Source organism: Phragmites australis, chromosome 24 (assembly GCF_958298935.1).
Source record: "Phragmites australis chromosome 24, lpPhrAust1.1, whole genome shotgun sequence".
Classification (NCBI taxonomy): Eukaryota; Viridiplantae; Streptophyta; class Magnoliopsida; order Poales; family Poaceae; genus Phragmites; species Phragmites australis.
Genome location: NC_084944.1, coordinates 2,189,861 through 2,202,844, shown reverse-complemented (window position 1 = coordinate 2,202,844; position 12,984 = coordinate 2,189,861). Strand labels below are relative to the sequence as shown.

The 12,984-nt window shown below is 44.4% G+C and overlaps 1 protein-coding gene across 1 annotated transcript; it reads right to left on the bottom strand.

The window, feature by feature from the left end:
* Positions 1–5,933: 5,933 nt before the first annotated feature.
* On the bottom strand, positions 5,934–7,122 carry LOC133907995 (glutathione S-transferase F11-like). The gene is made up of 3 exons (XM_062350133.1): positions 6,937–7,122; positions 6,777–6,825; positions 5,934–6,675 (listed from the first exon to the last, which is right to left on the bottom strand). Exons 1-3 carry the CDS (start codon positions 7,093–7,095, stop codon positions 6,158–6,160), a joined length of 726 nt encoding a protein of 241 aa, XP_062206117.1. The 5' UTR covers positions 7,096–7,122; the 3' UTR covers positions 5,934–6,157.
* Between the last annotated feature and the right edge of the window lie 5,862 nt (positions 7,123–12,984).

The window sequence follows — 12,984 nt, the reverse complement described above, 5'->3', positions numbered from 1 at the left end:
GATGGGCGCAAAAATAGCATCGCCGCAACTGGACGCACAAGGTGGTAGAGTACATGTATCCGTCGGGCTACGGGGAAAATCCAAAAATACACAACATATCAGATTATATTTAAAAATATATACAACATCATATTATATTTATAAATATAGCAAGGGTATTCAACACATGATGTGCCAAAAAATATATAGAACAAATAGTATTCGGCACACGGTATGCTGAATACATAGAACCTCAAGTGTATTTGGCACATTGTGTGTCGAATACTCATAATGCCCGATACCCTGTATTCAACACATGTCATGTCAAATACGGATAATAATACCATATTCGGCACATTATATATCGAATACGGGGCCTGCTCCCCGTCTCACGATCCAATTGTATCACGTTGTGATCGTGCCTTTGCCCAAAATTGATGTTAAAGGAGAAAGAGATAGTAAAAGATTGCTTAAGACACAAGCAATACCATCATATGCATAGTGTATAGCTATCGAATACTTAGATTATCTCAAGATGGCGGTAGAAAGTGACGATGCAAATTAGCAGAACAATGCGAGTTGTGCTAATCAATGCTATCAGGTAAAGATGTTTGTCATTTTTGAGGTTGCGATGGGAAGTTATAATGATGGATACATGTAAATCCACCATCATCTTTAGAATCATCAGTGTTATCGGGAGATAGAGGCCTTAGAGGGAGGGGTCGGTGTGGTATGAAATCATCATCATCGTCATCTTGAGCTATCAAGGTAGGAGCGCTCCCTATTTCTTTGTTGGTTATACGTCATCTCGATGTGATACGTGAACGTCCTCTCGTAGTATTCCTTAAATTTTATTCTGTACTACTACTGGAACGCCGAGACATTGGTGGCATTAAATCATCAACATCGTCGTCGTCGTCGTTTTTTGGTTGAATAATAGAGGGCTCCCCTGTACCCCTTAGGTTCGATGATATTCGTTGTCTTCTACGCGAACTAGGTATCACACCCCCACCGAATAATATATATATATATATCACCAAAAAATTTGAGATGTCTTTGTTGATCAACTCTACGTCTTTCAAGAATGCCTAACGCAAAAGATGAGCATTCGAATCAATAGAAAAAAGATAAGTAGGGTGACCAAATAAAAAATGATAAATATGAATGTGGGATGCGTACTGGTCAGACAACATCACTATCATTCTTTGTCTTATAGAGAAATCTAGCATAAAAGGATGGTCGATTAATTCACACACCCTGAGATATCTTTGACGCCACTCGTGTAAGAGGGTCCTAAGGTCGTTGATGGTTATATATTGGAGCAGAACGGTTAACGCAGAACAGAATGATCTTATATACAATTTGGACATTGCTTGGATTAGATTGTTCTCTTTGAAGAGATCATTCTTCCCTTTACGCACAACTTATAAGAAGGCATTAAGTGTTATATCGATCGTTGTAGGTGTCCATGAAAAGCATATACTAGAAAATCCCGCCATAAATTTATTAATCTTTAATTGCAACATTCTGATTCTGCATCAAAGCACGAATTCCTTATTATTTAATAAACATTAAATAAGTATTAAATATCATAATTAATATGTAACAATGCTTAATAAATAACTAGTAAATAGTTATGTGCCATAATTATTTGACAAATATTAAATAATTTAAAAGTACTTACATTAATAATACAGTGAATAAGATATAATAGAGATCACTACGATAATATAGTGAATAATACATGTGTCATGAACAAGTACAAGTGCACCAAACAACTGCACTGGCTATTCAACGATGATGACACCGCACATAATCCCCTTGAGTGTAAGCGTCTGACGGGTGTGTAGCCCTTATCCCAGCGGGCTGCACTGGTCCCTGCCACGTGTACCCTTACTCGTCATCATCATCGTCCTGTCATGTGGGACCCCTATCGAACATGTATCCAGACCCGCTAACTCGGTCATGCATGTACCATGATGAAGGATCCTCATGCGTAAGTGTGGACGTCTCTAGCACGCGCTCCGATGGAGTCCAGGGTGCCGAAGGCTCAACCTGCTGGTACCACTGTGAATACCTAAGTGCATCAGGATATTGGGGGTACTGTCCGGTGAGGAGCTCGCTGAAGCTAGTGGCTTGCATTGCAGCAGCCCAGTTAAAATCATGCGTGCTGCTTCAGTCAGGCATCTGCTGCGTGCAGTCAATGACGTCCTCGTAATAAGTTGATGCTGCAGGAGGAGGTGTCATCATAGTATGAAGAGTCTGTGTCCACTGTAGGGGTAGTAAACCTATACTGCTCGAGCTCAAGAGCATGCGTGCACTTCTCGGCCACAGTACGGGAACGTGACACATGATGCTCTGCAGCCAAAGGTGCCTCTCGCGACTGTACCTGAATGGGTTCCTCATGGGCACTGGACGAGCGCTTACTGTGGTAGGTACGAGACGGGTCCATGACTGGTAGGTCATACCCCTTCCAACTCGGGACACAACCACCTAGACCACGTATAGGGGACAACAAATGGGACCCTTTCGTCCTTATGTAGTCCCGAGAGGATTTCAATCCATCCGCGTTGATGACCCGCTTATTCCCTATAAGCTTGCTTCGTCTGTGTATGCATCTCGTATGTCTCTTCAGTATGTATAAGATGAGGATCATGTCAGTAATACGGAGGTTTAACTAATAAAAATTGTTAGAAGTACCGCATCACCTACCACAACATGAATAAGGCAGGCATGATCCTCGGGGAAGAGTTTGGGACCGGCTCTATAAGTTTGCTAAGGTAGCACGCGTGTGCGAACGGTACCACAAAAGGTACTCACAGTACGCGGCATCGTCGTATTATCTAGCAGGAACAACGACATCTACTGTGGCTAACTCCGTCCACCTCTGTATGTACTCGGTATTCACGGATGCCCAGTCCTATATGCCTCCTCTCCTCCTATACATGACATAAGTAGTTAGAACTTATAGATCGCCTAAGCTACTAATGCTATCTATAATAATGCACTTACTCGTACGCCCGTCTGGTGTCTCGTGGGGAAGGTACTGGCACCACATATCGGTATCCGAACTGCCTCTATATACGCTCAGGAGAATATATACTTTCACATTGTTAATATACAACAAGAAGCATTTGGTCATCCATAAGTTTGAGTCACGCAAACAAGAAAATGCGATAAGTCCTCTAGTCGCAATTTCAGTCACTCGTGCCATACACCATGGATCCCACTCCACGGGATTGACGCTAAGGATGTCCAGATCACTGATCACCCAGGAGTAGCTACATAGTCTTGTTGTCGACTCCATCTCAGTATGACATAAATCCACCGATACCCCATCGTAGGCTTTATATATTCTGCAACGCCATCGGAGATGGGGACTAGATAATAGCTCTTGCTCACCCAAGGCTGACAAAACGAGAGGTACTCTCAGCTCCATAGTTATAAGAGGTGAAGGCAGCCTGTAATAAATACTTTTTCTTTGGCTGCTGGGTTACATCACACAATCCTCTGTAGGTTACAGCTAGCACAACAGATCCTCAACTGTAATATCAACTCATAAAGATGTGACACGAGTTGACCTGCTAACCATACAATATATGGGAGGACAAAATCGCTTGTCGTGTTACAGAACATGATGCATCCCAGCATGATGTACATGTAGACCTCATAGTGCTGCATAACTATAGCCTCGTGCGTATCCGGTGAGCATGGACCGAACTGTGGTAGCCCACGAATCTAGGATATGGAGAGGGCAACATCCTTCATTTCATATTACACATCAAATCTACAAGATGCAAAGGCTCAATAAACCTTAAATAGCACTAGAATATTTAAAGTGCATTACATAACAAATAATACATGTCCTCAAGGTAACCCTTCCATTGCTCATTTGTTGGTCGCGAAACTACTAACGGGATGCCCTGATTAGCAGCTCGGTCAGCATGGCCACATACCTCAATATTACAGCCATCTTGCCAAAAGTAAAGTGGAACGTGTGTGTCTCAAGGCGTCATTAGTCGACGAGACCTGTGAGCAGCGCCACCTCAATCGGCAGGAGAGGTGTCCTGTCATCACCCTCCATGAAAGCTCATGCCATCATGAGAGTGAACGGTAGTAGTTCTACCCGTGCTAGTGGCTCGTGGAATTGAGTGTCTAACTCCTTAATTGTGTGGACACTCCAGACACGCAACGGAAGCAATTGCAAAGGTATCCAATACATGTATTGAGTAAGTAACAAATTATCGTGGTAATTAAAAAACACATATAATCGTGGTACCTGATGCCCTATGTAAACCATCCTTCCCCTATGGTTCTCGTCATACCGCTGCTAAAGAAGTTCAGAAAGACCACCATGAGCCTTGACAGTGATTTCAAGCTTCATAGTTCAATAAAAAAACATCGTCTGTGATGCCAATACTATGTGTTATATTACAAAATAGGTAGTACATCTAATAGGTGAATAACAATTTAGAATACAAACTATGTCTGTGATATATTACAAAATAGGTAGTATCATACGATATATTACAAAATATGTGGTACCAAATAGATATTGGCCTAATAGTTTACTGTCGGGTCGGGCAAGTTCTTCTATCATGGCTAGGTTGTTTGCATATTTTCCACTTGCGTAGGTCGTCAACAACATCTTTTGCATCCATGTCACCTTGCAACCTTGTGGCTATAGGTATTCCAGGATTCATGTGTCGTGCTCGGAGATAAAGTACCCACTTAGGCTCATCGATCATTTTTTAGCTGCTTCTAATGTTGAAAGAACGCATCTTTAGAAGCTATGTGCTCCTCAATGCATCGATCGTGAAGTACGGTGATATGTACTGTAATTTGTCATTGCCGTCCATGTCTCTGCAAGGGGTGACGGTATGAGAGCATGGGATATGGTGCAATTTTGGTTTATTGCATGTGCAGTTCACCTCATGAGGCCTAAGTTGACATTGCTACATGATGTCCCCTATGCTATACCCTGAAGCATACATACGGTAACACGTGACCTCGAATTTATTGTTAGCCAGGTCATAAATCCTGGTCCGATGAAAGTGGGCATTGTTCCTCCTTCTGGATACGAATTTCTCCACCTTAGGTGTGAACTGCTTGCTGCACTCTATAGCAATATTACCACGGTCTCAAAATTAGTCGACCAAAAGCTGGCATTGAGGAGCAGCAGCGCGAGACACGGCGCCGAAAGGTGCATACGACAAGACTCGCGACAAGACACAAAGAGCACACGGGCCCGGGTGTTTTCAGTACCTCGGGTCGCTAGAGGCACGATGCGTAGCGGTACATGTATCCGTGCAACTCCTCTGAAAAAATAGGATTATGTATCCGTGCAACTTTCAAGCTGCATTGGAGCATGTATATCCGTAACATAAACCAAATGATCTGACATTTTTTCCTTTTTTGACATTTGACATATTTAAGGGGATACTATTGTTCAGTGCCTTATAAAAGACTTTCATTTTCGTCGAGGGATGACAGTTGTTGAATCTGGACTGGACGGCCCTCCTCCCTTCTTTCTAAGACCTATTCTTCTCTCTACCCGCGCCAGTGGAACAAATCACCTGCTACTTGTTGCACGTGTCTCTAGCAACTCGTGTACTCCTATCGTCAGATTTGCCAACACCGCCTGCTGTTATGCTAACCCAGTATCCTTGCCTTTCTACCCCAATACTAACCCACTGACCATTCTTCGCCGCCTGCGACCGGTGGCACTCCACCACCTCAACGCTCTGCACTCATGCCCGCCTCCTTTGTTAGGCTTGCCTCCCTCCCTAGAACATCTTCAAAGGTGAGCGACGAGGAGCTCCAAATCAACCTCTTCCCTAAGCCATTGGTATTCTTCGTTGCCTGATCTGCATCTCGTTTCCATACGCATGAAGCTTAAAGAGCGTACATATTTAAACGTTGGAATGCAACCTTTATTAATCCATGGAGGTGAAACTAACCGATCAATGTCAACAAAGGACAAATAGGACACCACACACTATGACACTACACGTACACGAAGGCTACATGCATGTTTATTCTAACCATCACGACAAAGCTGAACGTACGTACACAACTACACAGGCCGGACATGACACGACACAAGCAGGTTAGTTATGGTGCTGCATGAGAAGTCCTTCGCGGTCTCGCGTGCAAATTCGAACGGCGCCGTGCGGCCTCACAGCTCGAACGGGACAGGACAGTGTGCGCTCTGGCACTGCACCCTGACCACCTGCCTCCACGCCGGGCGCGCCGAGATGGCCTCGTACCACCGCGCCACGTTCTCCCTGGACGCCAGCAGCGCCCTGCCTCTCGCGGAGCACGCGATGTAGTGCGTGTTCGGGAGGTGGGACAGGTCGGCCAGCGTGAACTCGTCGCCGGCGAGGTACGCGCTCCTGCCAAGCGCGTCGTCGTATACGTCAAGCACCCTCAGCAGCTGCCGCTCGCTCTCCGCGGTTCCGGCGCGGAGGGACACCTCCTCGTCGTCGGCGTCGGGCGCGGCCGGCGACGCACCACCCATCGGCGGTGCGAGCGCGAGGTGGAACGCCAGCGCCGAGCTCGGCGCGTCGAAGCTCTGCGCCTCCGCCTGCAGCCACTTCTCGATGGACGCGCGCTCCAGAGCGCCCGCGCCGAACAGGTTCCTGGTGCACTGCCGCGGGAACTCAGTGCACACGTACCGGCAAATATCCCTCGAATCTACAAGCACAGAGGAAAGAAACAAAAAATTTAATTACAAGGACCATGAGCTACAAGGCATCAATTTATCGACAAGCTGAACAAATGTAGTGCTTAATTACCGGTGAGAGTTATGTCACCGTGCTTGAGAGTCACCTGGCCGCTGGGATCCTGCACGCATGAAAGCGAGACAGCAGAGCAAAAGTATATGTGTCATCTGGTGCAGAGAATGTTTTCAAAATTTTCTGAAGAAGAATGAAGTGAGAGAATTGATGAACGTGCCCTCATCTTGACGAAGTTGCTGGGGAGCTTGTGCGCGCGCTTGAACGCGTCGACGCGGACCAGCTCGAACTCGAGCTTCCGCTCGAAGAGGCACGCCATGACCCTCGCCACGTCCGTCGACGCCGGCTGGCCGAACACCTGCAGAACCGCCGAAGCCATCGACTTGAGCTAACTGCAACGCTGAAGGCTGAAGCTTTGCCTGGTGCCTTAGCTCGGTAGCATGCACGGTATTTATAGAGCAGCTGAGGCATCATGTCGTTACAACCCGATCACATGCCTCCAAGAGGAAAAGAATTTGCATCCATATGTACTTTTTATTTATACTATCAGCTGTATTAATGACAGATAAGGCTTGATCTTACATGTCAATGACACAAATTGATGTTATAAATAAAAATTGCATGTAAAGTAGTGATATAGATAAAATTATTCTAAAAGAGAAAGCCAAAGTGCACAGGCCACTGAGCTCAGGACCTAGCCATTGTAGAACCATTGGAGCACCTTGATTCCTTGCTTGGCGCGAGCTCGTATGGTCAGGTAACGACGGGTCGTAGCAATGATGAGTTGATGACGATGCTGTTCCCTGGACTTTACATTTGATCCTCATGGAAGGTAAAGGTAGGCACGCTGCGTCATCCTTCGTGTCTTCAAGCTCGCGAGTGACATTGGACTGAAGGTAGCATTTGTTGTTGGAATGTGGTCCATTTAAAGCTCATTCGTAAGAATACAAAGTAAGAAGGTTTAGTCCCGTATTCATCTACGATCTGTACGACAGCGAATTGACATATCGTCAACTTCATCCATTCATCAACCCGACTATGAGTTCTTGATGAAACTGATGGATTTTTGGTACTGTTGCTTGCTGCTAGGGTTAGAAGTATGTTCATCTGTTATAGATTGTGAAATATGCCTTTGTATAGAATATGGAATTAGATTTTTGCTCATATTACCAACATTTCAGATTTTTGTGCATATTAACAACATCTGCTGGATTCAGTGTCAATGAGGCAGACAAGTGTGTATACTATCGCTTTGGTGGGTTCAAGAAGTAATTTTGTGCTTATATGTTGATGACATACTAATTTAGAACAAATACGGCCGTGATTGATGAAATCAAATCCTTCTTGTCTCGTTGTTTTGAGATGAAAGATTTGGGTCCAGCAGATGTTATTTTGAATATTAAATTGATCAAGAGTGAAGATGGGATCACTTTAAATCAATCCCACTATGCGGAGAAGATTCTTAGCCGATTTGGCTTTGAAGACGGTAAAGTTTCTCCAACTCTATATGATACGAGTGTGAAACTTCGAAAGAACGAAGGACAAGGAATAGATCAATTGAGATATTCACAAATAATTGGGTCCCTTATGTATTTGGCTGGTGCAATGAGACCTGACATTTCCTTTGTTGTGAGCAAATTAAGTCGGTTCTCGTCAAATCCAGGAGATGATCATTGGAAGGCACTTGAGCGAGTGTTGCACTATTTGAGAGGCACAACAGCATTTGGGATTCACTACACAAGATATCCATCTGTGTTAGAAGGATATAGTGATTCCAATTGGATCTCATATGCAGATGAGATCAAAGCCACCAGTGGCTATGTATTCACACTTGGAGGTGATGCGGTTTCATAGAGATCTTGTAAACAGACCATTTTGACGAGGTCAACCATGGAAGCAGAACTTGTTGCACTAGAGACAGCCACTGTTGAAGCTAAATGGCTAAGAGAGCTTCTATTGGACTTACCATTGGTTGAGAAACCAATACCACCAATCCTTATATACTACGATAACCAAGCTGTGCTAGCCAAGGTTATGAGTACTAAGGATAATACTAAGTCCTCCAAACATGTGAAGCGTAGACTTAAATCTGTCAGGAAAATGAGAAACTCCGGAATAATAGCTGTGAGCTATGTACGTACTAAGAAAAATCTGGCAGACCCTTTTACAAAGGGATTACCACGAAATGCGATTTCAGTGATGTCCAAGGACATGGGAATGAGGCCCATTTAAGTTAGTGCATCACAATGGTAACCTATCCTTTTGAGCAGAGATCCCATGAATTAGGTAATAGGAAAAACAAATTGATGATGTAACCAAAGAGTACATTACACATGTTCAAAATAAAAGTACTCTTGACTGCATGGAAGGTTGGCGTAAATCCTTAATGTTTTTCGTTGCAGAAGATATTAGCCTGCAGGATATCTTGAAGAAAAACACCTACTTGAGCCTAACTGTTTGGTCGCAGTTCATGAGAACAGGGCATTCTCTTAGAAAGCTCATGAGAAGATATGGGAGCAGACCATAAACGCTCTGTTTAGGCCAGGTTGTTTTAGCAACCTAGTATCAGTTGTGATTTCAAGTGAAATCTATCCACACAAAACTGTGAATTCAAGGCATAGTCCATTCATCAGTTATGGAAAGGTGAATCTTGATATTCTAGGTGTAAGTTCAATTCGTACGGGACTTATACTAAAAGACTGGTATATTAACAGCACTATAATACAATGATCTTTTTTCCTTCTTTTTCTCGCTTTGGCATTGGTGGGGGATTGTTGGAATGTGGCCCATTTAAAGCCTATTCATGAGAATGCAAAACAAGAAGGTTTAGTCCCGTATTACCAAGCAAGAGGATGTAGATCAACTTAAATACTTGAGTTCTCTAGCCTCTTTGAAATAGAGAAAATGAGAAAGAGAGAGTATACTTTGCTATATTCACACGCACGCGCGTATTCGCGTGAATATCCACGTGACTTGTGACTTGCGACGCGCAGCCGTGGCGTGGCGTGGCACAAAATTGCAAGTCCTTTTGCTGCTCTCCCTTTTTAATTATGATCAATGTTATAATTAGCCGTTTTAATCGCGATCAATGCCTTAATTCTGAGAGTAATTGGTCAGTTATGGAGGCAGCAATTAGTGGGCATTATATGAGAGAAAACGGCTCCAAGAGGGCAGCCATTTCCCTATAATCCTAGAGACGTCCAGGCTTTTAAGAAAGCATCTCTCTGCTCCACATTTTCTTCTCCACCCATCCAGATCACTGTCTTGTGTACCGTGCTGCCAGATCTCACCAGCCCTTCTCCTTACCGTGCACAAGGTTGGAGGGTGAGCGGTATCTCCGAGCCTCTGCCGTCGTGAAGCCCGCACGAGGGACGGCAATAAGGTTTCTGGGCAGTGCACCTGCGCGACCGCTCTGCACTGCTTCATCTACGATCTGCACGGCAGCGAATCGACACATCATCAACTTCATCCCTTCATCAACCCGACTGTGAGTTCTTGATAAAACTGATAGATTTTTTATACTGTTGCTTGCTGCTAGGGTTAGAAGTATGTTCATCTGTTATAGCTTGTGAAATATGCCTTTGTATAGAATCTGGAAATAAATTTTTGCGCATATTACCAACATTTGTGTTGCCGTTTGCCCAACCGGCGGCAGTTGGGCAAATAAAATCGGACCTTTTCAAAATAAAATACGCCTTATATTTTTGAACAGATAGAGTATTTTTTATAGTTTATCAGGTAACTATGATCATTAGAGATGGACGTGAAGTGATCCGTGAATTTATTTTAGTTCAATTTAATTAACTAATTAGTTATTTTAATTAAATCAAAATGATTAATTAATTAAGTTATATTAGTGTAAATCTACGAATATCTATCCATACTCCACCCCTTTCTTAGGCAATCCAAGGAAGTGCGTGCAATACTGCAACTCTGAAGAAGTGAAGATCACTGATTCATATCTTACTTTCAGAAAAAGAAAAGAGAGAGAGACTACGCGCATCTCCAGCTTGGAAAAACACAGCGCTACTAATGTAAGGTACAGTCAAGATGGAAGCAAATTTTATTTAAAACTGGTGACGATGGGGACGCGACGCATTTAAGCTGCTCTCGGGAGTGGCTGAGTTCGGTGAGAGTGGCAGGAGGAGATTCCCTCGGCATTGAACCCGGCCTGCGCCGCCGAGGCAGAGCGAGCTGCCCGCAGAGCCACTCCGGCCGGCCGCGCGGCCTGCCTGCCATGCCCCCCAATCAACGCCCTGCCTTGTCTCTTTTGTCTCGCCGGCCGCACGGCCCTCGCCAATCTCGCATCTCGATTCAATGCGCTAGCTCGTACCTGTCACATGCATGCATGAATCAACTTAGACCAACGTATAGTCTTCTCCTCGTACGTACTCGAGTACTCGGCCCCTTGTGCTACTGCTCATAGGGACTACTAGTAGTTTCATGGATGAATATAACAGTCAACTACCTTTTTTGGTCAAACCCAATTCGACAAAGAAATGGTCAAACTATGGACCATTGGATTTCAGTTCTATGGTTGAGATTTGTCTTCCCCTCAGTACATAAGCCATGGTATACCCTTCCTCAACCCTAACAACCACCGCCCCCACGTACCCAAAGGCCACCTTTCATATCACCTACGCTGCTTGATAGAAATTGATAGGTAAAAGGCACAGCTACACAAGGGGATAATATCGGGTGGAAACCCCTCACAAGTGCAATCTTGCAAACCCAAATGTGGTTTGTCGGATGCGAAATGTTCGGTTAGATGAACCCCTGGAACCCCAGACAACTTTGCAATTACTCACCCCTCCTGCACTGGTCACCCCCAAATTGTAAACACATTGAGCTAGGGTTCAGGAAAGGACGATGGGCCCTCACCAAACTCCACTCCTCCCCTCCAACCATCCCCTCGTGGAGGGGAAAATTCCACTAGTCCTTGCACATATATGGGCTATCAAGACCGTTTATTTGTATTGAGATTCGTGTTAAAGACGTAGGTGAAAAAATCACAGGGTAAGTGAAAGAATCAACGGATTTATGGATATCAGGTTGGAGAGATGGATAGACGAGATAACTTTTGTGTTTGCATCCTTTGTGGAGTTGCCTGTCCCCTCCCCTCCCCATGAGTCTCCTCTGGCTATATATCTACTTAGATTGTGTGCGGGATGGTATTTCGGTTAATCATTGTGGGCGTGATTATAGAAAATAATCATTCTAATGATTAGTTCAAATACTATTTAGATGATTTCTCACACACAAACCACAATTGGATGAATAACCTTGAAGCCCTAACCACGCTGAAAGGATCGGTGACGTCCTAAAAGGGGGTGAATTAGGACACTTAATACTATTTTGGCTCTAAAAATAATACAAGATAAACTTATATCAATTTTTATCTAAATGTGCTCTAGGTTTATCTAGTGTGTCTACTCTACCGATCAAAACATTTGAAACCTATCTAAGAAGGTAAATTGCAAGAAAGTAAATGCGAAAACGTAAATAAGGTAGAGAGAGCAAACTCGGCATAAGGATTTTTTCCCGTGGTATCGATGGCATGAATGCCACCTCCAGTCTACGTTGGAGCTCCACAAAGGAAATGCTCCCGATCGGCACCCGTTCACGGCCTTTGAGCCACAAAGTCACAAAGACAATGCCTCTACCCGGATGAGCCATCAAGCCTCCAAGGCAAGGTCTCACCACTAGCCTATCTTCCGGTTCCTCGCTGTCGTGATCACTTCAGAGCTTGAGCCACAAAGGTAAGGGTCTTCGCATCCCCGCACAATCACCTTGTCGCCACTCCACACCAAGTCGGAGGGTCAACAAGCTTGCCGGTGAGTCACCAAGACTCCAAGGTGCCAGCGTACCAAGAGGTACACTATTTGATCACTCATTGATCCACTCTCTAGGCAGCAATCACCTAGCAACTCGCTCTCTAGGCATAAAAGCACTAATCACTCACTAATCTTGTGCTTAATCGCCTTGGATGATCACTTTAAGCACTTTGGTGGCTTGTATATCTTTTTTGGTGTATATGAACTTCTCTGGACTCCAGCACACTCAAATGACTGAGTGGAGGGGTATTTATAGCCTCAAACTCGCGCACTAACCTTTAACCTAACGGCTCTAAAAAACTGTTAATACCGGATGATCTGATGAGAACAGTGGTACTAACACCAAATCTTCCGATAAGTACACTCTCATAAACTAGCCGTTAGAACCCCACTCAAACCTCTGTGAACACCGGATACTCCGGTGTAGATATCCT